The sequence below is a fragment of the Aythya ferina genome (assembly GCF_964211825.1).
Source record: "Aythya ferina genome assembly, chromosome: 8".
Lineage (NCBI taxonomy): Eukaryota > Metazoa > Chordata > Aves > Anseriformes > Anatidae > Aythya > Aythya ferina.
This window is the reverse complement of record NC_140304.1, coordinates 27288492-27315359: the sequence shown is the minus strand read 5'-3', so window position 1 is coordinate 27315359 and position 26868 is coordinate 27288492. Positions and strand designations below refer to the sequence as shown.

General features: G+C 39.7%; 2 protein-coding genes across 3 annotated transcripts in view; both read right to left on the bottom strand.

Moving 5' to 3' along the window:
• Positions 1 to 16554, bottom strand: part of ZFYVE9 (zinc finger FYVE-type containing 9) — a 78061-nt gene extending 61507 nt beyond the window's left edge. The window contains exon 1 of the mRNA XM_084528416.1: positions 14351 to 16554. The gene's annotated coding sequence lies outside the window, so the exon portion shown is untranslated. The remainder of the gene's footprint in view (positions 1 to 14350) is intronic.
• Positions 16555 to 18694: 2140 nt separating this feature from the next.
• Positions 18695 to 26398, bottom strand: BTF3L4 (basic transcription factor 3 like 4). 2 transcript variants are annotated; one of them, XM_084528422.1, is made up of 6 exons: positions 26244 to 26398; positions 25413 to 25476; positions 24410 to 24523; positions 21803 to 22004; positions 20117 to 20176; positions 18695 to 19209 (listed from the first exon to the last, which is right to left on the bottom strand). In XM_084528422.1, exons 2-6 carry the CDS (start codon positions 25464 to 25466, stop codon positions 19163 to 19165), a joined length of 477 nt encoding a protein of 158 aa, XP_084384548.1. In that variant the 5' UTR covers positions 25467 to 25476; positions 26244 to 26398; the 3' UTR covers positions 18695 to 19162. The 2 variants fall into 2 exon arrangements, with proteins under 2 accessions (XP_084384548.1, XP_084384549.1); XM_084528423.1 differs by lacking the exon at positions 26244 to 26398 and adding an exon at positions 25930 to 26237.
• Between the last annotated feature and the right edge of the window lie 470 nt (positions 26399 to 26868).

Below are 26868 nucleotides of genomic sequence, written 5' to 3'. Positions count from 1 at the left end.
GTTAGAAAGGTGAGGGGAAGCTGTGGGATGCCATCCTTGAAGTGGGCAGCTGAGAGCTACAAAGTCAATACAAAGACATGTTTGTAGCAACAAATGTACATTGAGAGCTAGGAGATGATACAGGATTCAAAATAATGCAAGAATAATCTATGAACAATAGCTATGGAGAAACAAAAATGTTTAAAGTACTTGACAAAACTTGCAGAAACTTGGGGGAAAAAGAAGCTTTCCAATGGTTTGAGTCTGTTACTAGATGGAAAAAGTAGAAATGCTAACAATAACACAGGAAGGCAGAAGAGCTCAATAAATATTTCTGGTCTGTATTTGGAGAAGAGCCAGATGATACACAAATATCGTATGATGATGATGAAATACATTCCATTACAACAGGCACTGAGGGGGATGTTAAACAGAAGCTAATAAGGCTGTGCATCAGCAGGTATAGACAACTTTCATCCAAAAGTTTTAAGAGCACTGGCAGGGAGTATCTTTAGACCATTAATGTTGATTTTCAATAAATCTTGGAATGCTGTTCAAGTTCCAGAGCACTGGATGAAATATTGTACCGATATTTTAAAAGGGTAAACAAGGTGACAAGGGTAATTACGACTTGCCAACCTGGCAAGAATTCTGGGTAACATAATGGGATATTAGCTATATTACTTGATTAAAAAAGAATTAAAAGATGGAAACAAAATAAATGCAAATTAATGTGGAAAATAAATCTTACCAAAATAAATTGATTTTTTTAATGGCATTACAAGTTTGGTGGATCAAGGTAAGTAGGTCTGTAAAATATTTGTTTTGGTAACATTTTAATTAAGAAACCAGAATGGTAGAGACTCATCACAGCACGTATTAAACTGTTCAAACTCTGGCTAACTGGCAGTTACAAAGTGGGGAAATAAGAAGTCATCATGAAAGAATGCGTTTCTGTGTCATACAGTGATTAGTTCTGCACTATACTGTATGGATAGTAATGGCTTTAAGGAAAACATAAAATCATCACTTACAAACTTTGCAAGTGATGCAAACAAGGATTAACAAATAACAAGTCACAACGGAAAGTATCTGAGACAGCTTGATAACAGGTAGCATGCATTTCTGTACAGCCAGATGTAAAAACATGCACCAAAGAATAGAGACCATGATTATAGGATGGGGGAATTTGTGCTATAACAAGTTAATGCTCAAAAACCTTGAGTGTCATCACATATAATCAGAAGCAAATGAGCAGGTGGTGCAGTTCCGTGGCCAACAGGCTAATACAACGCTTGGTTTTATAAATAGGAGAATATAAAATAATGTCTATTTTTATCTGGCACTAGTCCAACTGCTCCTGAAATCTGAGAGACAAATCCCTTAGTTCTTTAACCAAAGCTGAAAATTAAATGGTTTGGAGAAGATCGATAAGAATGATTTAGATGAAAACTAAAAACATTCAATCTACTTTCATATATAAAAAGAAGGTGAAGGGACGACTCAATCACAGGTTTGAAGTACTTCCAAAATTCAGTGACTATGCTAAAGGCAGACTTATTCAGCTTCCCAGTAAAGTCTTTTACCAGTGAAGGTAATTAATTACTGAAACGCTTCAGAGAGGAACAAGTTAAATTTCCCAGCGCTGGGACTGTCAAAATCAAAACAAGGTGCTTTTTTAAGCTATTTTTGACACATACTAGGGTTCATTCCTATAAGTCTTTTACCCATGAGAGACAACAAGTTGATCACAGCTGTGGATTCTGGTTGCTTGTCTATGCAGAAGTTGATTTCCTTGGGGCACTACGAAGCAGCAACCTGTCATCCCCTTCAGCATCATCTGACACAGATCATGTGTCCCTGAGCACATGACAGGAGCAGCCATGTGGATGCTAATGTTTACATGGGTAGAAGGGATGAGTGTGCTTGTTCACAGAAGGCAAATCCTTTGAAGTGTACTGCATAAAAATGTAACAGTTCTCACTCCAGAAGCCTGAGACACGCATTGCTGGAAGCTGGGAACTCCTCAGAATTGTCACTATATGATTATCCTGCTACTCAGTTCTTTATCTGGCATCTGCCTCTGGCTGCTCTCACAAGCAGGATACTGATCTTTCTCATGCCAAGCTGTCTCTCTGGTCTATGGGAAAGCTGACTCGCCCCTGATTTCTGAACAGAGCAGGAGTTTTGGTGGGAGCAGAGAATAGATGCATGATGATAAGTTGGCATAGATGCAGGAGAGGACAAGAGCCAAGGGACAGAAGAACAGGAACAGCTGATACTAGAAAGTCAAAGACAGACTTGGGGAGGGAAGTGTAGATGAGGCCCTGAACCCTTCCAGAATCTGACACAGATTCAGGAGGCTCCTGGGCTGAACTTGTATCATCAAACAATCAGGAAACTTCACAGCAAATGTTGATTACTTTCCCAGTGTAGTTCCCGATCCACATACTCAGCCTCTGACTGATACACGTAAGTGGGGAAGGCCTGTGCTGTGATCCTAAGGGTCCAAACTTCTTGGATGACTGATGGTTTTATTCAGTTTTGTGGAAGAATAGATTCTTTTTTCCCCATAAAGTTGCTAGTAACTGCTTGCATACCACTCTGACAAAAACAATATTGTAAATATTCATTACAATGACCACCGCTAATGGAATGTTTAATGACCCCTTATCTAGTTTCTACTGTAAAAACCATCTCCTGATTACACCCATCCGAAGACACCAAGAGACCTTCAGTGAAGATTACAATGTAATGATTTTGCCCTCTAGTGGCTGAATGATATAGCCCAGCTCCTTCCGCATCTGCCTTAATACACCTTTATTACATCACCAGCCTTGAATCTTTAATTTCCTAAATTTTATGCAGGGTTCATCCATTACGCTCAAGTACTACCTGCACCAGAACAATCTGAATCAATAAAAATGCTTGGCTAAACATCCTCAGAAGGCTATATTAAGGTTAACTCAGTACTTAGTGAGTCATGCAATAAAGCCACTAATACTCGGGCACTTAATTAACCTATGATGCATTTTCCACCAGATGTGATTTAATCTCTAGAAAAGAAAAAGACCTGCTCTATCACCATCTCAAGTGTATGGGTCATTTTAGAGTCACTCTATCCTTATCTTGTCCTGTTTAAATTTTTAAAATGCTGTGTATTCTTAGGAGAAATAAAGATGACATTTTAATCCTTTCCAAAAGTACACTCTCATACGTTATACATTTAAAAGGGAACATAACTGGTTTACTAGTTATGCTGGCTACATCTTGAAACATCCATCAATTTTCTCTCCATATTTCTGACACTGGCCCTGAGGCTTTAAAAGATCTGTCTCTGTATCTGTGTTAAACTTCTGTGAGAGCTTAAGCAAGGGTTTTGGACTTTAATTACATCTTGATTTTTTTTTCTTTTCTCTCCCTCTGGCACCCATTTTAGTTTATTAGCCTAGGCTGCATAAGGAAACAACACATTTAATTAAATTGTTTGTCTTTCTCTTTTGCTCTCTCTGCATATCTTTAGGATCTCTTGGCCAATTTCTGCCCCAGCTGAAAAAATAAGTCTCAAAGGAAATTAAGTTCATACAAGTTTTGTGGCAATCCACAGGCAGGCATAAAGGGTGAGCTGAAGCAAGTTGAACTGTTACATATTCAGCGTGGCAGCAGCCTGCTTGTTAATAACCAGCGTGTGCTCAGGCTGCTCAGACAGCACACACACCCCACCACGTTACTTACGCCCAGCGTATGCTGGCGTGGCCTCGGAGTGTCACAGTGAATTTGGAGGATGCTGAGGTCATTGTTGTAGAGAGGATCATCGTGGATGTGGCAGGACTAGTGTTAGTGCAAGGAATAGATAAGAAGAGAGTGAAGAGACAAATCCCTGTGCAAACAGGATTTATTTTTCCAGTATTCATACCAGCTTCTTGAGGGCTATTATTTGGACTCTGTAATTGAGACTGAGATGGGATACTTGGATTATTTGTAAGCCTCTGCTAAGCAAGAAGTCAAATTAAAGGATTTAGTAGTCCCTTTTAATGAGGAAACAATAAATATTTGGATCATTTCATTCTCATTGTTTATTTTGCTATTAATCTCTATTTGAAAGCCCCGGAAAAGCTTAAGAACCTTTCTGATTATATTCCTGGTCTGGCCAGAAGCTGGAAATGCCTTTAATGAATACCCACGGGGTTTGGGTATTCATGACCATGTTCCCAATGAACATGTTTGTGCTTAGTAACAACAACAACAAAAAAAAAAAAAAAAAAAAAAAAAGCCAGGATTTTGAATCGGGAGAAACAGGTTCTTGTTCGACTTTGTAGCTGACTTGCTGAGTGACACTTAACCCACCTGATCCTCTTCCCTTGTGTGTACAGTAGAACTACTTGTATGGACAGCATGAGTAACTGCTGTACGAGGCCACATCAAGGTCTGAAAAACCGCTCTGAGAGTCTCCAATGAGAAGTGTTATGATGATGATGACATGAAAAAATTTCATTTGGAAGATATGATGGCATCGCCTAAATATGTGCTTTCTGGTTCACCGAAACAAAGGACCCTTGAGATTCAAAAATGGACAGAGTTTGAAAGATTAATTTCATCTTCCTCAAATGCAGAGAAATATGTGTTTCCCGTTTGAAGACCTTTACAAAGAGTTGAAACCTGTTAGTTCCCTCAGACAACCTGTTCCATATCACTCAAAAATACATTTAAGATTTTGGACAAGAACTCTAGATTGTACTTCATATCCCATCTATCTTGACTATAGCATTATTTAATTTCCTCAATTATATAACCTTCCATCTTTCAAAGATGATAGTACTCCAGGAACAATGTTGGAGCTGGGCCAAAGGATGGTGGACAGCAGGAGAATTGAGACTCTCACTGTTCAGATAGAGGTTATAATTCATGCCCGGTTGGTCTAGAAATTGCCTTAACTGTGGGATATTGATGGAGGATGAACCATGGAGGATAAACCAGTGCATCACACAGCTTCCAGAAAGCACATTCTGAGTTGTTGATAAACTACTCTAAAAAGCCATATACACTTTTCCATATGTGCAACAAACATACCATGCTTCATGGCCAACAGGAAGCACAGTGGTGAGGAGCCGGTGATTTTTTAACGTAGAATCTCCAAAACTGGACTAGCTCACAAGCTCCTAAAGTAGGTCTACATGAAAACAGTTTCAAGCATTTGTGTGGGCTTCAGTGAATGTAGCCTGGGCTCGACGCACTCACTGGGAGACGCAAGGCTTACTCAGTATGCTAGCTGAGGACAAACTACATCAGACGCTTCAGAAAGGAATTCCACCAGCAGAACAGTAGCACAGAGGATGTTTTGTGGGGGATTTTTGAATGATTGTTTTTGTGAACAGAAACCCAATCCCTCAAATGTCAACACTTTAGATGCAAGGAAAATTCTAAGGACAGTGCAGTTTTAGAAAAAATGTATATACAGCTTGAAATTGACTCAATTTTAATTACATATAGCTACAAAATATTTCAAAACAAAAAATCCCAAACTGAAAAATAACCCAGTATTAAGAATGTTGACCTGACATCTTTTGACATGAGTCTTTCCTTTTGTTTTTTCCAACATCACTATATATTCTGACCAAAAAACTCATCTGGGTTTTTCTTACAAGCTTGGTATACAAATTACATCAATTCATTGTTGGACTTATCAAATATGAATGAAAACATTTTTTTCAGAAAAAGATCTAATCCTTTTCAAATCCTGTTTTAATCTGTGTGATATCTTGTAGCAGCGAGTACCATGCACTAATTGCGGTACTTTGAAAGTATTTTTTTTAATCAACTCTACATGCTCTATTGGTCAATTTAAGTTAATGCCCTGTGTTTTCATATGGGAATCAATTTAACTTTCTCTACATAAACTTCTTTTCTGTTTATTTCCAGAATGTTCCTTCTGATAGCTCTTTGTTTCTGCAAAAATTTTGAAAATTTCGATTTCTCTTCAAATCACAAGTTTTCCTGCATCTTTATACAACATTTTCAGCTTCTAGATCCTCAGCTGTATCCTTATTGACAAGCTAAAGGCTACGGCCAAAGCTGAGCATGCAGCTACATATTTTGATGAGTTTTGATTTTTTTTGCTTGAAGGGTGCAAGTTAACCAAAGTATAAACCTTGATATAGAACTTTCTTTTTTCTTTCAAAGTTTATGAGCAGGATTTAATCTAATACATACTTAAGAATTTATCCTTTAGGTCTTTCTGGATTCAAATGAAGAGCCAGGTTTTCTTTACAAAGGAAAAGAACAGAAGCTTACTTGAGAGGAAGTGGTAGATGCAGTTGGCTCATTGTTATCTTAAGCATTTCCCTTTTTTGTTGCACTAGAGATAAATGAATAGCTTCTATGCATGGATATGCATGACTCTCAAGTTCTGGCTCATGATTTCTTGTTATTAAATATTTGAAGGCATGATTTGAAGACAAACTCCCGCAAAAGGGATTTAATTTTTGAAGGAATCTGGCAGACAACTTTTGCAACATTGTCTTGGATAATTTGCTGTTGGCATGTTTATCTTTTCCACCATACTTCTCCTTTCTGCCAGATTCATGACAGAGTGCACAGTGGGCATCAGAACCATCACCATTTATGCATTTTTTAAGCTAAGCCTTTTAAAGAAGAAAAGCTTGCACAACTGTGCTGCAGATGGAGGTTCATCTTCCTCTCCTCTTGAACAATTTAAGAATATGTCTCTCAATTTCAGCCATGCTTGAAAGAGGCAACTGGTGACTGCTTTAAGAGAAAGTCACAAATGACTGCCCCTGCTGAGGACACAGCAGAGAAAAGGCAGCTACTACACATTCCCTTAGCAGCAGGGGGCTTGTTAGTCAGCAGCATGTAGGTCTAGACTCCTTCAGAAGGTTAATTCTCCCCTTTCAGAACTGCCATGGGAATATGGTGCCCATAACTCAGGGGAAAAGCACGATGGAAGGCAGGTAGTGAAGGAGATGGTTAAAAAAACATGGACTCCCCCTGTCCATCATTAGTTCTTTGAGCAGTGAAACTGTTCATACACAAAAATTTGTATAAGTACACCCTAAAGTATTCAAGGCATTAAAAATCCAAAGCATCTTGTTCATTTCAATTGCTTCTCCACCCACATTCTTCATTGAATTAAAGGATATCCTACACGCGCTTTTGTTTCACTTATTCCCTAAAGATCATTTCATCACACACCAAGCAAGGATCCTCAGCGTACTCACAGTAACTTCACAGTCAGAGCGTTCAGCATTATGATGTTCCTGGCACAAGGGATGTTATTAAAGGATTTAAGAGATGAATAGACTGCAGCTTTCCCCAGGGCAAGACATCAGAAAATGGACATCAAAAGAACCTGGCTCAAAATGCAGCGGGCATTACCAGCTTCTGGCAAATCCCACTCATCTCTGAACAGTAATGCTGTCAGGCTGCATTAGGGATGTGTCTATCCCGGAATACCCCTGTAGAACTGTTTGCTTACCCAGTAAAAGCACTCCCATTTCAATACCAACCCCTCTAGTTCAAGCCAGCATAATCTTCGTTAATCAAAAGTACATTGGGCCAAATCCAGCTACAATCATACTCAAATCTTCAGCAATATCCCAGAGCAAATATGACACAGGCTATACAGCCATCAAAATTACCTTTGTTTTCTCCAGCCATAAACCCAGTCAGACTGCACAAAGAACCATGCTGATCTCCGAACGTGTGAGTATTTCTTACAGGAAGTGTAGTTTGTCACACATCGCACGTCATCTTCACAGACCCCAACAGGATGACAGGCCCGTGACAGGATTTATTTATTTATTTTTTAAACTTCTATTTCCTCTTTCACCAAGATCTCATTGGGACTGATTTTCTTACAGCTATTTTGAACAACATGGACATCAATTCTCGAGTAGGCACTGAGGAAGGAGAAGCACACATACTGGCATGATGTCACCATCTGAATTATTATGCTAGGACATAAAAATAGATTGAAAAGTAGCATGACCAAAATTACCATATCATTTAATTACAGCCTACTTTCATGACAGGCCATCAGATAATTAACAGTGTCAAAATGCTGAATTGCCTCCATCTTCTACATGCTTTGCAAATGACATGGAAGTCATCTTTTTAAATAGCAACAGCTTAACTGAAAATGTAAAACCCATAGTGAAATACTTTGAAAAATGAAGCAGTCAGCTGAACTGACACGAAATTCCCCGCACCATAAATTCACTAGGGAAGACAGTTAAAATCCATTTAATTTGCTTTCTGAAGATCACGTTCACGTGAGGATATTTTTGTGTTAGAAACTATTTTTCTGGAATTGATAGCTTTTTAAAAGAGTTCTAAAAAAAGGAGCCGTAAGTGACTGTTCTGTGCAGCTATGCACATGGCCTGGTTCCAGCACTGGCACCTTCCCTCCAGCCTGCCACAATACAGGCAAACATAAAGCAGAGAAAGGCTGAAAAAGGTGGGGTTTTGTTGATGCTTAATGTTTTTTTTCCAGATATAACTCACCTTCCCTGATTGCCAAGTAACACATATGATACTAGAGAAAACTCTCTATAGATAGAGAGAGGGGAGGATACTGGAATAAGCTTGGAAAGTGATACAATTGTTATCCATTTATTATTAGAAACTAACATAGAATAAAAAAGTGGTCCATGATCATTTTGTGGAAAAGGGCTTCTGGCAACGGGAAGGAACTGTCCTTCCTGGCCTCCACTTACCCTCCGCAAACACCCAGCCAGTGCCAGGAGTACCTGTGAGAGGTGAGAGCAGAGCCCAAGCACGCAGACTCCAGAGGCATGGAGTCCAAAGAGCACCCCTCCTCGTCCAAGACAAAAACAGCGATGGGGAAGGCAGTAACAGAAAGAGGAATTCTCTTCCCTTGAAGCACACCTCAGCTGGCATAATCCCCCCATGCAGCAATGCCAGTTACGCATCACCTTTGGCATTTAGCTATTTTGCAGATCCCCTTTTCTCTTCCCTCCAGCATTATCACTGCAGCACACAGGCCTACCTCCCTCTTTCATATTGCCTTTTGCACTCCTTGAAAGCTTCTTTCCTCCCCATGCCACTGTTCCCCACATCTCTATACAGCAATCTCATAATTGGCACCAAATTCCTTATTCTCTTTATTGGACAGAGTTAAAATAAATATTTTTTTATATAAATGATACAAAATAAGTTTTGCATAAATTGTAGCAAAGCATAACTGCACTGGATAGACAACTCATGCCTGAACTAGCCATCAAAAGATAAGAACGGTGCCCAAATACAGACTTAAGCTCTCCTTTGAAGGGTAAGGAAGAGAAAAACAATCTTGAAACTGAAGCGAAAACAGTGCAGCCTCTCTCCTTCATTCTTACTTTTGTAAGATGATGATTCCTTTGTTGAAGAGCCAGAAAGAAAAGTTTTGACTTGTTTCCCCAAAGGAAAGCGAGTGCTTAACATTGAGAAAACTGATGAGCAAACATCCCCTCCCATAGTTTGCAAAAAGCCGGGCACCTTAGTAATAATGAAGAGAATCCTATCTCTTGGATGAATAAAGGAATCAAGCTAACACTAAGCCAGAATTTTATGTCATATGGCAACAAGGGAACATACATGTCAGGTAGAGTGCTTAAATAATAAAGGATAAGGCTACTAGAAAGCAATCTGAGAATACAGGAGAAAATCTGGTGGGTGGATTCATAGCTTCATGACTGTGGCACTACCCAGGTAATTAACAAATTAGGGGCTAGAAAAGATGACTGGAGTGAATTCCAAGGTAACTCAGGTGTGAGACCAAGGGGAGTTCCTTCAGCTTGTAATTTATGCAATAGGCAAAGGGCTTCAAATACTAGAAAGCAGTGAGTGAGCGAGCTTCTTAAGATGAGTTCAAAGTGGTCTTTATAACTGAAGTCTTTGATCAAGAAATTTGTTTAGTAAAAATGCCATTTAGCAGAGCAGGCTGTGAAAATTACAGCTGACCAGTAAACAAGAATGATTCACTTGGCCAGAATGAAAAACACCTCAAAGCAATTTTTACGGAATGGGGATTGTTCAACAACTCTACCTCTATTCCAGAGGGAATATGTGTTAGATGGACCCTGTTATCCGTGTCCTCTTGAGCTAGGACACTATTGCTCTTTTTCCCTGCAAGGAAGCCGTGAGCCCTGCACTAACTTTTTAAATTGCTGAAAACTAGTTGGTATTAGCTTGACTATACCTTAAATTATAACCTCTCCAGGGAAGAACCATCTTTTACCCTGTATTTTTTACAGAAAGCACTGTAACAAGGAATTAGCATCCAGTAAGGTGTATTACACAATATGATGATGCAATGTTAATTGCACATTGCATTCTCCTCAACCAGGTGTTTAACCAGACAATCCTGGAGATACAAGCATTAGTCCAATAGTGACTGGAATGGCATTGGCTTCCACTAATGGTGGAAGATATCCCACAAACTGCAGCTGCACCAGCTCACTGAATATATCAGGATAAAGGATATCAGCCTGTGCTATACCCCTTATTCATGGAAGCATACCTACAATTCCCACTTTTCAGGAGTGATGTTGAACTCTATGGACTGAGGGAGTTATGAAGCCAGCAAATGTTGCCATATAGACACCATATCACAGATAAACTGAGTGAGTAAAAGCAGCAGTGCCACCGGTGCCACTGTACAGATCTCCATGCTGAATACAAGTCACTAGTTACTCCAGGAAAGTAGCGTTGCAACCTTTTTTTCCCCCCATTAGTTCATTTCTTTCACTAGTAAGTATGAAAACAAAAGCCAGACACATGCTAGTCTTGACCATGTCATTTATTAGGTCAGTAGTGATGGCAAACGGGGAATCATTCAGTCTTACTGTCACAGACAAAGCCCACCACTAAATCACATAGAAGCGTACACATGGAGAGAACATTTATAGTGACACATGCTCCTTCCGCTTCTCTAATGAGCTTCATGGCCCTGCTTGAACCATCCCGTTCTCCTCCTAGCAATGTTCTGACTTCACAACAGAGTGTGGCAACTCCCTGCTCCAGCAAAAGGACATTGCTTCACTAGGTGTAATTAGGCCTATACAAAACAGGCTTATTTATGCCTTGCTAAATCACATGATTGGGATTGTGTGAAGTGCGGTGAGTCAGAGCACTTTGGAAGCCCTGCCCAGCTATTTCCTCATCTCAATGAGAATACAGTCTGAAAATTGTTCAGGCTTATGACTTAAAAGTCAGTCAGATGAATATCCTAAGTTTGCTAAAAAAGGCTGGTACTTTATTTCAAACAACCAAGATTGTTTTGCAAGGGATCTAGCAATATTTGCTGCTTACATTATGGCTTTTTACAATAACTGGTAAGTACACGCTAGTCTTTTTTTTTTTTTAGCTAGAAGTTTGGTAGTACCAATAAAAGTATTTGGTCCTTGAATAGAAGTTTACCCTAAGGTAAGAAAGGTCTTTTAAGATGTATTGCTTAAGAGTCATCTGGATAAGCAACTGTAGTACAATTCTATTTTGACCAGAAATACTGACAAAAAAAATCATGTTCAAGGATATAGAATTAAACACAATGTTTCTTGATAGAATAATGCATAGTAAATTAATAGTAAATACAGCAGGAAGCTGCTTGAGGGGGAGTGGAGCAGAAAAAAAAGTACTTTAATCTGCCATTTGTTTTAGCTTTTACCAAATTAGGGAGATGTTCTGAGCATAAAAACCACATTTTTGCTATAACAGGATTACTTAACTGCAGTAGTAACAACTGTTAAAGCTTGTCTACCTGCACAATAAAAACAATGCACTAATACTTCCAACAGCTATTTTCCATGTGACTGTTTAGAAGGTTAACACTAATTAAAGATAATTATTTCATCACCTCTCTCATCTTGGCTTATCTAAGCTAACACAGAAGGGCAAAAATTTAATCAAGGCACACATCATACAAAAATCTAACACGAATTAAAGGCTCAGGGAAAGTAATACCAAAAAGAATGTCTCATGTTTATTCGAGGCAAGTGAAGTCTTGTTCTGAATGGCTACTTGTTCGTCTGCTCTTTCCTGTCAAATACTGGTCATCCCAAGGAATTAAAAACCAAGGAGGCCCTAAAAGATTCAAAGTTTTAACACGTCCTGTGATGTCAGGCACCCAAATTCAACAGCTGCTTCTCAGGCAATACTCACAGCAACCACAGAGAGAGGAAGACGACAAAGCAGTTACAAAGGAAGATGCACTTAGTGTGGATTCTTGATGACAGGGTTGTGAGCCACTGAGATAACATTGGTGTAAGACATCTAAGCCTTATTGCAGTTTACTGCAAATTCGGAGTATTTTGCAGATTAAAACCAGAAAGTGTACACACAGGAAAGTTTCTGCCAGTTAAGATGTCAATGACATACCTTTGCTTGTTGCCACAGAGCAAGCAATCCTGCTCACAGAAGTCACAAGTTCTCAGTGACCAAGCCTGCACTATATGTAAAAAAAATCTTCTATAATTTAAGAACATCATCAGGAGAGAACACATACCACTAGAAACAATAGCTAGATTATCCCTTCAAATTTGACTTGTAGCCTTTAAAAGAAAAGAACAGATGGAATATTTTTTAATGGAAAATCCATTTTAAGGTTTTCAGGAGAACTGAGCTGGAAAATCACCATGCAATGGGATAAAACTACTACAATTTCAGAGTTGGAAGTGGCCAATGTGATTTTTCTCAGTGCACACTGCCAATGAAAACAATTCTGCAACTCAAAGGGCGGGAGAGATAAGGGTTATAATATTGCTGTGTTCAAATGTTAATAATTTACAACACAGAAACCATGAGGCAGGGAGAAAAGCGATGTAGAAGAGGCTAGAATATGTAAGACATTCCCCATTTTTTCAGAAAACTGACATTTCTTCTGTGTCAAAAGAAAAGTCTCAGCAAAATACTCAAATGTCCAGCAGCAGATGCTGAGAAGTCCTGGTCTTTCAGTCAGGCTGAGGAAATCAGGTTGTGGGAGACTTAAAGACCTTTAATATGGGTTACTTTCCTTTTTTTAAAATTTTATTTTAATCCCTACTTGCTTTCTTTCAGAAACATGCAAAAATGCAAGCCATTACTAATTACAGCTGTCACTCAGACCCCAGAAACAGTACAAATGCTTTAAAATGAACAGAGAAGAACCTTTAGTTGCATTATTATTCCCTTGAGACTGTAAAAATGCTGTGAGCAAGTCACAGCTATTTTTGATTGAAAGACCAAGTGTCAGAAACCCGTTTGAAACAAGATCTCATCAGAGATGGCAATTTTTTCTGAAAGTTCACACTGAAAGCTATTTACTGTCTGAGGTTTTCAATGAACAGGAACCTGCAGCATGAATTGAAAGTCCAACAGCTTACCCCAGAAAAATCACTTTTCACTTTGTAAAGAGTCATGCAAAATGGGCACGAGGGGAAGGCTGCGTTCAGGTGCTGTGGCTGCAGGGCAGAGGGATGGCTGGGTCAGAGGGTGGCTACAGTAATGGCACACTGAAGCCACGTGCAGCATTCAGCTCATCAGCCCATGCTGCAGGCACTGCCTACACATCACCAGTTTGCCAGCACTTACCTCCTGTTTCACAATTAAAAGTTTAAAAATAAGCTGCAAGTTATGGAATCTGACCAGATCGGTTGCCCAAGGCATCAATATGGTAAATCCTTCCCTTCTTCCCAAACTCAGTATGACCCTGGCAGCAGCACTGCAAGCTCCCCCCTATTGCTTCACTAAGAGAAGCCTCAGAAGCAGAGCAAGCAGCAGCAGCATGAAAAAAGGCTAGCTCCATGTGCAAGGCCCATTTGTGTGATAGCCATGGCTGCCAAGCCTACACAGAAGGACTCAATGCAGATGTTCTCCTTTTAAAGGAAGGTTACCATTTATTTCACATTTAAAGCTGGCCATCTATCAGGTGGTAAGGCAAAGACGACCAAAGCAGACCCTGTACAGACAGCTTCCTCTGCAAGCAGCTGCTCCCTGTGGGAGACCGCAGGCTCAAACACTGCCACCCAGGTGCAGGATGGAGTTTCACAAGCTGGCCAAACCAACCAAAGCAAGCTGTCAGGATGAGAAATGACCAAGCTTTTAGCACATGTTACCATGCACAACTGCATGGTCAGCCTTAACAGTCAGCTGAGCTGAAAACCTATTGAAAACTAACCAAAGAGAGTCATTTACAACCAGCCAAGCTGATCTAGGTGACCTCTCAGATCACCTACTACTGCTGGCACTTGAGGAAGTAAAGCAAGGCAAGGGCTGCCTCTCTTGCTGGTTTGGAAGCTTGGTATAGGCCTTTCATGAAACTTTAGCCCTGGCGTGCAAAGGCACTGACAATCTGTTCAGATTTTAAGCCTTCACTTACCTATGTCTGGAAATAATTTGCATCGCTTGGACATTTCGAACTTCACATGGCCTCAAAGTCAGATCTGATTTTCTGAAAATGTAGTTTGTGCAACATTTCCCAGTGTCTGGAGAAAGCAGGTCACATGGCACTGGCTCTTCTTTGTCTAAGTTGCATCAGACCATCTAAAAATACATCAAATACTTTCTAATATTACTTTTTGACAATAAGCAGTTACTATAGCTGCTGCAAGCATGTTGCAAGAAAGGGTGAGAGGTCACCTAACTCCTATTCAGCTAGGCATACACTGAAAAGTCAAAGGGCTTGGAATCTAATTTTTTTTCTTTAAACTTTTGCCTTTGTTGATACCTTATCAAAAATATGGAACAACTTCAAAAGCCTCAAGCGAGCAGGTAATCTCCTTTTACTCCAAGGATACAACAAATTTAGCATAGTTATTAAATCCATCCTCAACGGGGAGCCCAAGGAAGCACTAATATCTGAAAACCTGACAGATACCAGCTTGCAAAGAGAAAATTGTGCCTGAGCAAGCTGTGGGTCTGCTGTTTAGTGAGAGGGTATTTGATAGGACTGGCAGCCCCCCAGGCAGTATGTTTACCATGTAGAAGTAGCTTTTTGTGACATCTTTATAGGTGTAGCTCTTTTCTGAAGAGCCATCTCCATTGTATATTAATTTACATACTACATACTTGCATGAGGAAGAGCAGTGCTCCCAAAATGAAGGCAAACCAAGGCACCGTAAGATGTGTTTGTTTCTTCTTGCCAAATATACAGTGCCAGAGTCCAAAATAAAAGCCCAGTTCCCAATAACCCTGCTCTAGACATAAACCCAAGCTTCCACCCAAACATACCAGCAAAACTGACTTAGAGTTAGTGTCTTCACTTGCTCTGCTTGGCTAACTGAATTCTTGACTGGCACTGCAGCCCCCGTGTTTCTGAATAAATCCATGAAGTTCTTCAGTGTCTGCAAACTGGTCTTGGAAAAGGAGGAAAAAAGTGAAAAAAATTACTTGCTGGGCATGCAAATAGTTGAACGTGAATAATCATTCCCTGTACTTCTGCAACCACTTCCATAAAGCTGCCATGGCTGTTGCAATGTGCTTCTGTTTCTACATCATTTGCTCAATTACAAAACATGGATCATTTAATCAGTGTAATCCTGATCTCCAGAATAATCTGGCCACTTTGCTCAACAAAACACTACTGTCTTCATATAATAAAATGATGCTCATCTTAAGGGCCAGTGGAGGAGTTCTATAACCCAAGTTCACTTACAGTGCATGGTTTATTAAGCCCCGGCATGTGTCCCTACCATCTGGAGCAGCATGGGCTGACTGCAGGGAAAAACAGGAGAATTCCTCACTGGGAGACTCTTTAGTAGAGGCATGAATTCAACACTCACATAAAGCACAGATTTACCATGCTGCTTTATAACTGCCTTGGTTCTTTCCTGTAAAAAGCAATACACCAGTCAATCAATACACTGCTCAGTAAACAAATCACTATTAAAACCGCCAGTGCCCAATTGGTACATACGGAATCCAAAACATTTTTGAAGATGGTGGCAGAAGGGATTTAATTAACAGCTCTTAGTTCCCATTGAAAGTTGACAAATAGTAGTGAATTAACGTATTTCAGTAGCAGTTCTGATTTCACCCTTACCATTTCTATGCACTCTTCAATTAATCCTAGACAAAGTCTAAAGTTTTCAGAAGTTGAAGAAAAATGTACTTCAACCGTATTTCTCCAATCTGTTGTATATCAAACGTTCTGTTATCAACTTCTACACTACTGCTTTTCTGCAAACTCCTTCTGTCACCAAGCACATGAGGAATCGCAGCACTCAGTACCAAGTCTCCAGCACCACTGCCTGAATTGTTCTACTGCCATCTGTCATTCACGCACATCTTTTCATAGAGCAAATGCACAAGTGTTCTACAGACTTGCTCTTCTGCCTGAGGCCAGTCAGTCCCAGCTTTCCTCTTCATAAACTAGGGGAATACAGACCAAGTGGCAGTCACAATAGAACACCAGTGTTTGCAGTCTTAGAAGTTTGCCAGGTTCTTGATTGTTTCAGTCTTCTGCAATTCGGCTTTCTCACATACAGTGCAAGAGAAGTTTCAACCTAGACTCTGCTTTCCAATACTATTTCCAAATTATTGCCAACATCTTTAGTATGTCAGTAACTTTATAAATGTCAGTAACTTTATCAGCATCTTTAATGTCAACAGCATTTAAGTAGTGAGCAAGTTCACTACAGAAACCAAGCAAAGAACATTTTAATGCACCACCTGTCCACCTTATTGTGGGGAATTTTTACTGTAGCAGCGCTCCTCCGTCACTACACTTCATAACTCTGCATTTCCACCAGCATGTACAAACACTGAGTTTACCGTGAACAAATATGAAGAAAAATAGCTTTTCCCACAAGAGCCTTGATGGGTTACTTTTAATTAAAATCAGTTTAATGATTGATAAGCTCTAGTTATTTCCAGCAGCAAATCATAAGTGGTTGACTGTTTTCAGATACAGTGAAAAACTGAAGATAACGTAACTACATAAGCTAGCATATTTAGTTAGTTTACTGCTTGTCAAGCATATGAAAGAATGACGGTTTAACATGTAAATTCTCATGACGACCAAGAGCAAAAATTAAACGAATATTTTGTAAGAATCAGGGAGTTCAACTATACAGAAGTTTACCAAATCCAATGCTTACTCTTAATCTCTCACAAAATTACTTTCAACATACTTCCTACATCAGAAACCAACAAGCATGAATTTTTAGTATCTGATTAGTATTTGGGAGAGAGGGGGACAACCCATACCACAAACTCAGTACAGTTGCTACTTTGAAGTGCTCTTCACTCATGCCCCTTAAGCAAATGGCAGAACACCGTAAATACCTGTTTCCTAGTATCCTTCATTTGCTCTTTGAGCTTGCAAAGGAAGCAAAAGGCAATTCAGTGTGCCTGCGCACACGTTAATGAAGAAAGCTCTTCCTTATAAACCGAAGAATCTGCAGCCAATTCAAAGTTAGCCATACAACAGACCAAAGTTCCATTCAACACTGCAGAGAAAATAGGAGAGTGGATATATGGGAGTGTGAAATCCTAAAGCTCTATCAGGATCTTCCCTAAACCTGCATGTATCTTTGTCAGGAGCTGTCAGCAAGGAGGCCCTGCTGTTTAAAACAGCAGCTGCACCCACCAGTTGTTCCTCAGCTACTGCTGGTGGGAGGATGAGACAACATACAAGAGGGGACATTTCCTCTTTTGTACTGCCGTTTTATTTTGTAGCAAGATCCATGTAGTATATAAAATAACAGAAAGAAATTAACAAGACCTATAAAATAAATTGAGGAGTTCAGATGACAAACCACTACAGCTCTGCTTTCATGGCTTTATGATGTCGTCACCAGGACTCGTGTATTGTTTACCTTGTACTTTTACAGTTTTCTAGCCTATGAACCTACATAAAAAGCTGATATGTTCCAATTAAGCCATAGTTAAGTGACAGATGTAGAAGGAAAAAATGGCTTTCTTAAGCCACAGCTGCCCTTGACACAGGTTACAATGATGTCTAACTACACTGTAATGCACATTACATTAAGAACCTTGAAAGAGCCTCTGAGAAAACAGGTTCACATTAAGCATTTTGAAGGAAGGTCATAAATACTGCACTGTACCAATGGTACCTCCCAATGTCCCTCTTTATGTCCGAGGAACATTTGTGGTTTTTTAGTAAGCTACTACATAGATGACACCAAACCTAGAGGTAGGTTATAGGCAAAGGTAAAATACAGGCAAAAAAAATCCCTTTAGAGCTAGTCATTGCACAAACTGCCCAGCAGGAGGCAAGGCAAAATGTCAACAACTCTTTCCTCCCACCTTAAATGTTGCTCACATGGTGCATTTAATTTCTAGTGACAGTGGATCATCAGTTGCTAGTAAATGCAGTCATGCCAAGAGAACAGCTTGAAGTTATTCAAGCAAAAATCTGTTACCGTGCAAAACTGGTTCACTGGACTATTACCAACTAGACCTCCAAGTTTCATAAGTGACCTGATGGTAGAGGACTAAGGGACTTGTTTTCCTTTTGACGTGATATACTCTACACAATCAACAGGAGAACATAGAGCTAAGTGTGTGGAAGGAGTCAAAGTTGAGAGAGGAAAAAAAAAAAATCACTTTTCTGGGACTGAGTTTTCTTTTTAAAAAAGTTTCTGTACCAAACAAGCTGGAAAACTAGCTCATCTAAGGTATCATCTGGGATCAACATACGGTTGATAACAAATACCGTGTGCACTTCAACATGGATGAAAAACATCTGAAAGTACAATAGTTAGAGCAAATTAAACCCCAATTTTAATGGTGTAACGCCTTCAGGTCACAAAATGCGGACAGAACTTATCCTCACTGCCTTCTGTGCACTATTCTGTGATAATCAAAAGTAACAATGCCGACGATTTGTTTTATTTCTACTTCCAAAAGAAAAGGGGGAAAGGTTAAATAAGCGTTCTCCAATTTGTTCTCCACTATATGTACACCCACACACATACACACACGCACATGCACACACCCCTCAAACTGCACTGACATTTCGTTTTGACCAAAAGAGTAGATCTTGGGAGTAAGTGCAAAATGCAAAATCAACTGACAGAAAATGCTGAACAAACAGCATCATAAAAATACAAAATATTTATATTACTGAACTATTAACAGATGATGTTCTCTGTTTCTTTAAAACTTTGGAACCACATAGCTGATTTCTTAAATCTAGTCCATGCCAGCTTCCAGAACTATTAATGATTTAGTTAGCTTCATTCTTTGATGCTTCATCAAAATTTTCTACGAGATCTGAAAGAGATGAAGATATTTAATACAGTAATGCCCAGTAACGATGCCTTCAGACATTTAATGAAAAATGCACGTATTATATGAAATGTTAAGTAGTTCTCAACTATACTCATGCACACTTTAAAGGGGGGATTTCAAACTGCTTTAGAAAATGGAGTTTGAATATATACAAAGAACTAGACATGCAGGAACACCCAGAAAGAGTGCAAGTTCTAACACTGAGTAAGATCTGATTTTCAGAGATGCTCTACTATGTGCAGTTGAGTTTTGAGTGACAGCCACTCTTAACAACTGTCTGAAGCTATGCAGCTATTAACTGCTGTACTCCACCAAACAGAACATTTTGAAGAGACCTGTACATTTTTATGTAAGGTCAGAAAAATTAAGTGCCACAGCAAAAGAAATCAAACATCTGGGTCACCAACTCATTGTTTTGGCTAACACACCATACTGATGATGTATGAACAAAAGAACGTGGTGATTTATATTTATTGATTGACAAATTAACAACTTAGAATTAAAGTTTCTCAAGACACCAATAGGCACTGACAGAAGCTAAATTTCTTCTACTGCAGAAGTAAGAGTCCCAAACCCTGATTTAAAAATACACCTATTACATCATTTTACAGATACTCCATTTTCCAGCCCTAACACCATATTTGGGTATTTAGACCACCTGTTCAACCTCCCTGGAAGTATTTCAAGTTGTTTCTACTTAAGAATTAAGCAATTTGTGCAAGGCAAACTACTTTCAAGAACTGGAATCTAAAGTCATCACTATTGCAATGCTGCCCAGCATATGAAGCCTCCCTTAGCAAATGAGTAGAATAATCACATCAAGAGCTAAATACTCCAGTGCATGAATTGAGTATTTGTACATCAAATAGACATGTAATTTTGTGCCTACCTGGGACATCATCATCTTCTTCATCAATATCTTCAGATTTTGGTGCTTTACTGTCCAACACTGTAAAAAGAAAACTGGTGCTGAGTTTTCATTGTACAGAGTTACTACAACCACACAACAAGAACACATAACATACAAGCAAAAATAGAAGGCATTCCCTCATTCCAAGAAACAATGACTGGGTATCAACAATAATTGGCATGAATAAAAGGTCTATTTGTGAACGTTCTGATATCAAAGTATTAACACTGCCATTTCCAAATGCCTAGGCATATTAATGCAGAGCTAACAAAATATCAAATGATACAGAAAAACCCCAGTGTGACTAAATCTTCTAACTGAAGCCATGTGTTCTCATGCAACGATAACATGGTATCAATCCAAGGCCAACATATCACCATTTCCTAGAGGCCACAATTGTAGGAAAAAGCATTTCCACATCAAGGGTCCTATATGAAACCTATTCTTCTGTAAGTCATGATGAAACTGGGATCATGTTACACGTAACCTGGAGAAATCCAAGAACGTAAAATAAAAAGAATTCCTTCACACTGGTCCACTTATTTTAAGACTAGCTTTCTGTGCTACCTAAGGAAACACATAAAGAATTTATTGGTACTGAGGTTGTAATAAAGTAGTATTATTACAATGACCCATCTTTCTACCTATTAATAATAGTAAAATAAGAAGGAAGAAGAAAATCTACTTTCAATTAAACTCTGAATATGAGATATAGATGAGATTGAAATTGCTAATTTAGAAGAAATAGATTAGTTTGTTGAAAATATTAAACTTAAAAAATGTATTTTCTAACTCCCAATAGGGACAAGTGCAACATATTCAATTACAGCCCTTTTAATGGCCATTTCAGTTACCATTCAAGACAAAAAAAGTCTAAAAAACGTTTTTCATATTTATAATGTCCAACTTCACTGGGACTTGTTATTAAGAATTAATTTTGGCAACACACATGAAACATGAACTGACATAGACTTAAAATAAAAAGCATACCTATTCCACAGTCAAAGAAAGCTTTTACAAACTCTTATCAAAATCAGACATTACTTGCATGCTTTAAAATATCATTTTATTCCAATTTCATAAAATATGCTATTTCAGAATAAACTCCCATTTATTCTTAAGATACAAACTTGCTTAGAGAGAATAGCTGAGACCGCTACAAAAAAAATGATTAGAAAATGAATCACACCAGAAGATTTGATTTTGAATTGCGAGTGTTGTTTTTCTTCCAAATGGAATTCCAAAATAAAAGATAAAGAACAAGTTCTCTTCCTCCACAGTAAAAACATTTTGTGGAAGAAAGAAAACAGACCTGGTACCCTGACAAAGAGAACCTGTTGAGATTTTCTATATGAAAACTGAAATTATTTCTGTTTTGCGAAGTATTTTGTCACATGCAGTTGTATGCCTGGAATTAAAACATGCCTGACCTACCAGATTTTAATGTTAATTTTAAATGAGGGCCAGCATATACAGTCTTGAAACAATAAGAAAAATTTGATTATCCCCTCATCACATACTGTATGTCCACAACAGTGGCCAATAAATAAAACCAAATACGTTTTTCACTGCTTTTATGTCATGTATTATTACTAAATGTGGGTTAAAGTTTCAACACTGCATGTATTCTCTCAATCATCAATGAAAAATTCCAAAAACACCTACCTTGTCTTGGGAATTGTTCAGCTAACTTCCTGAGACTTGTTAAGCTGTCAGCACCAAGCTGGCTTAAGATGCCTGGAAGCATTTCTGTGATCGGTTTAGCCTCTGCATGACCAGTAATTGCAAAAGTGTTGGCAGAGAGGGATGCCTGAACCTTGGGGTTGTTGAAGTGAATAACTGTTCCATCATCTTTTATCATGTTCACCTGTTTAAATAGATAAACTACATTTACCAAAGTGTTGCAGCATCTCCCTGAACAAGTGCAATAAATTAATTCAAAACTAGATTGAAATCTTAAAATATAAATACAAAATTAGTACTCCTAGAGAATATAACCACACATAAAGTACCTAGAATTAACATCACCTGAATTGGAAGTAAAATGAGTTAGTTGTCTAGAAAGGGCTCACACATTCATGAGAAGTCTGAATTTAACAGCTATGATTGCCTTATACTCTTATATTTATAGTAAGCAATACATGTGCAAAGGCTTGTGTGTTATCATACAGTCCACATTTTTGTGGAAGGCAAAAAATATATACAGGCTATTAGCCTTTAAGGCATAAACCAGTTATTGTCAAGAATGTCTAGGGAGAAAAATCTCCAAGTCTGCACTCTTAAAAACTAAAGCTCTAACAAAAAAGCTTTGCCGTATCAGCTGTGAATGGCAGCGTCTTGAACTATCTATGTCACCTATCAGGAATAGGTTATTGTTTCTGGAGCAGAATTGGCAAAGGCACACAATTCACAATCTGGCCTCTTCGCTGAAACCACCCAATACAAAGACTTCCCCCTCACATCTCTTGCAGTGTTCTAGATTCATAAGTTAGCTGCACTGGAACAGGCTTCAGTGCCCTCCTAGAAGAGTCATCACAGAATTACTGAAACCAAGCACAACATACAATGATTCTGCTCCCTTTGCCTGGTGCTCTGAATTACCAAGAATTAAGTTTTACAACCAGTTTTAGTTCTTACAGCAGCCTGCTTTGGTTCTTACAGTTGAAATTTATTCTGTGTTTTTGTTTTTTGTTCTGCATTTTTTACACAGTTTTGAAGAAGGGAAACTTAGAAGTTTTTTTTCTTCCTGGGCATGGCTGAGCTATGGTTATGCAGAAACCAATTTTATCTGAAGAAAAAAAAAAAAATTGAAGAGTTTTACTCATCCAAAGGAACAGCTGTACTGAAACTGATGAATTTTATAACACTGCTTTTAGCAGAAGTTACAGGGAGAAAATAATGGAGGATTAAAGAACACATCTAGAACACAGATTTAACATATTGAACTTTGAAGATTAATAGCTCTTTTGAACAGAAAAAAATCAAACAAAAAAATAAACAGAAAAAATAGGTGTCACCTTCCTGCAAGACTGAGGGGAAAATGATAAAAGCTGGATGTAAGCAGTCATCTTAAAATCCTCTTCCAACCAAAACAAATCAAAAAAAATCTGCCTTCTCAACACTACTAACTTCCCCAAACTCTATTTACATAGGTCAGTTTAGGTCTTCCTGAACAGTAAGGCAACATACTGTAATTATGTACCCAGCTATCAAGGTAGAAGGATTTTGGATAATCTTCCTTCACATCAACACATTTTAAGTCTTAATAACCGTGTCTGAATAAAGATCTTACATCCTGTGTAAAACGAACGAACAAGGACTGGGTTTTTCTCTGTACTTGTATAGCATAGCATATAAACATCATAATTCAGTCAGCCAAATTAAAGTGTTTCTATAGCAGAGGTATGAAAGCTTACAGGCAAACCAGGCTTCCATACTGGATTGGTATTTGCCTTTGGAGGAGAGATACCCATAAAGTGACCTCTGGAGGCACCCTGCAACCCTTCTTAAATTAATTAATCACAGATTAAATATTATGCTTCAACCACGTACTACAGTAACATGGAGCTCACAGTGAAGTAACACCTCCTCCCCCACATGAGCATCACACTCTCTACAGCACTATGGAAATAGTTTCTATTCCAGCTAATACTTTATATGGAAAAATTTATACACACAAAAAAAAATACTCAGGGAATACCTGAAGCCTCTGTATTGCTGCTTTATATAACAGAAGCTGGTTCTGTAGAGTTTTGCTAGTGTTGTAAGAAATATCAGCCTTCTATAACTTCAACAACCAAATCTAGTTTATTTTTCATGCCATGAAAAAACTTCCTTTTGATAATGCAGACTTGCAAGTTGTTACTCCAAGCATTTTGATTCTCTACCTTAAGTTTTGCATCACATAACTCTTTATTTACGCATCCCTGTGCAGTAAGATGTACTTAACACTTCTATTAAAATTAGGCAATTGATTGCATGATGTTATGAATTAAGGGAAGTTTTGTTTTGCAATTAATGCAAGAGACATACATTACAAGCAGCTTACTGGCTTCTGTGATCACAGTCTGCCCAGAAACTCTTCCCTTTTCTCTATAGATATGTATGCATCAATGTAAATGAGACCAAAAAAATAAAGTAATTTCACCTACATGTAATCACACCTGAGTTTGAGGGGAAAACTTGTTAAGAAAGAAAATTAAAAACACAAAACCAACACCAAAACAACACAATGAACTCAATTTCACACAAGAAACATTTTTCTCACTATACCTCTTCAATGCCAGCAATGTTATTTACTGCCAGTTTTTTGAGGGAGCTCTGAAGTTTTTTGTCATCAGCTGTTGCCGTTCTGTGCACCACCTTCTTCTTTCTGCGAGCTGTTCCCTGGAAAAGAATCAAGAGAACACTCAGCAACACAAACTCTTACAACACTTGAAATTTAAGTCATCTCACAATCCAAGCAGAATCTCTTTAAGCTATGAAAAAGCTCTAGTGAAAAACGTTTCTTGTCTTTCTTCCCTTCACCTACCGTTTCTGCTGTCAGTCTCAATTTTGAGATTTTTCTTAAGCGTAGAAGACAAAAAGACACTAAAAAATAGCAGTATTTTCTCTTTCCACAAGATGGATTATAAAAATACTATTTACTATTAAGCAACATATAAGAATGCTTCCTGAGAATTTTAGTTTGTCCAGGACAACACAAATACAGTGATTTTAAAACACTTTTGTAACTATGCAACTTATGTTTTTAAACTGTTCCACAGATAGCAATGTTGGTATTCCTACTTTTAAAACTTCTATACAATCCCTCCAACCCCAATATCTCTGGTTAGGAAACAAATGCCCACACTGAACAACCTTTATTGCTTTTTTGTCACATTAGCTACCTGCTGGCTCAGAGAAAAGAAAGAGCTCAATGATAAGTCCTGGAGCTGATACAAAGGAAGAAATTTTCCAACAGAGAGAATACAAAACTAGAAAAACCAACAGGTAAGCTTAGCTTGAGCTTTCACAGGTCACAACAAGTCACAAGGTTTAAAAAGAGCATACACCCTGGAAACTACTCATCCAGCAGTTGTGAGCTAAAAGAAAACTGCCTTTCATGTAAGCGATCATGTACGATCCAGATCATGTTAGAGACCTTAAAAATACAGTTTTGTTGAAGTATGTATTCTCCCCCTCCTAAACTATGTTTTGAAACAGAAGTTTTAAAGAGATTTCTCTTTTAACATATAAGTTATAGAAGACAGTGCATCTCTGGTGCTTTTCTTACCTTTCCTCCTATTCGGACTTGAGCTTGAAGCTTGGCCAGTTTTTCTTGATTCATAGTGTTGCGTCTGAAGAATTAAATAGAAATATAAGTTAGCTGCTAAAACATTAAGGAAAAACCCTCAACGAAGCAGGGCAAACAAACAAAAAACCTTTAAAGCCGCCCCATCTCGATAGCACAAAGCAGTGCAGCAGCAGCTTGCTTAGCTGAAGCGCGTACCACAACGAAGCAAGCCAACACATTTCGTGTTGCATCAGTTTGAGGTATTAGCTGCAAATTTCCAAGTGCATCAGTTTAGCATTTGGCTGAAGCACTCAGACGAAGATCAGCACGTAGAGCACAACTGCTTCCAGGAACATAGCACCTTCACGATTAACAGAGCCCAGGCAGCGAGACTCATCGCTGAGCTACCTCACGAGCTATTTCCACATAACGAACCCCTGCTACTGGCAGCTGATGACCCCGCCGAGCCCTCCCAGTGCCACAGCGATCCCTGGCAGCTCCTCTCCCAGCTCAATACCTGGGAACTTTGTCAACTGGGTCCCCCACGGGCCAAGCGTGACCTTTAAAGGCTGAAGACCTCAAATACCCGCAGCGGGGGGAAAAACCCCCTCAGGGCGAGGCGCCCCCCTCGCGGGCCTGCCCCGAGGAGCCCTCAGCGACACCCCCGGGGCGGCTGCAGCGCGCCAGGGGCGGGCAGAGCCCGCAGCACCGCGTCCCGGCCTCGCTTCCCCCCCTTCCTCTCCCCGAGGCCGGGCAGAAGGGAAGGGAAGGGGCCGGGAAGATGCCCGGGGGCCGCCCGCACGATGCCGGGGGACGCGGGGCGGTTCTCACCTGAGCCCGGCGGCCCCTCGGCGGCCCGACACGCGGTGCGCACAAGATGGCGGCCGAGGAAGGAAAGAGGGGCGCACAGAGAAAGGAAGCTTCGCGCCACGTGACGGCGCGAGCCGCCCCCCGCCCCCGCCCGCTGATTGGCGGCGGCTCCGCGTTGGATTTGCATAGAGAAAGCTGGCGGAATGCCCCCCGAGAGCGGGGCATGCTGGGAGTTGTAGTCTGCAACTGAAGGGGGCGGGCCGGGGCGGCCGGCCGCTGGCACGGTGCTGCGGTGTGACCCTGCCGTGCCCTTTGCTTTTAAGGGGGGGGGAAAAAAACAACCGCTTACGAGGCGGGAGCGTGTGTGGAATTCGCAAAATAAATGAGCATTGCGTGCTGCAGCCCGCCCGGCCAGGGAACGGCGCCCCTGCCCGGCTTGCAGCGGCTGTACCCGTCCCCTCCCTCTTATTGAAGCCCCCTTCCAACCAAAGTAACCGTTTATGGCCACTTTTACCCTCCCAACCGCCCGGTTGAGAGCTGCGGAACCACCAGGTTTATTTGTCAGGAGGAAAAAAAGTCAACTCCCCCCCCCCTCCGGACCCTGCCCCGTGTCCCGGCTGCCTGCTCTTAAGGCTGGGCCGGCCCG

What these genes read in the sequence shown, in the direction of transcription:
- BTF3L4 (XM_084528422.1), bottom strand. Translation starts at nt 25,466, where the DNA reads ATGAATCAAGAAAAACTGGCCAAGCTTCAAGCTCAAGTCCGAATAGGA. An exon ending in ACATTGCTGGCATTGAAGAG is followed by an intron (nt 22,005 to 24,409) that starts GTATAGTGAGAA and finishes CTATTTAAACAG; the next exon opens with GTGAACATGATAAAAGATGA. An exon ending in TGAACAATTCCCAAGACAAG is followed by an intron (nt 20,177 to 21,802) that starts GTAGGTGTTTTT and finishes TTCTTTTTACAG; the next exon opens with TGTTGGACAGTAAAGCACCA.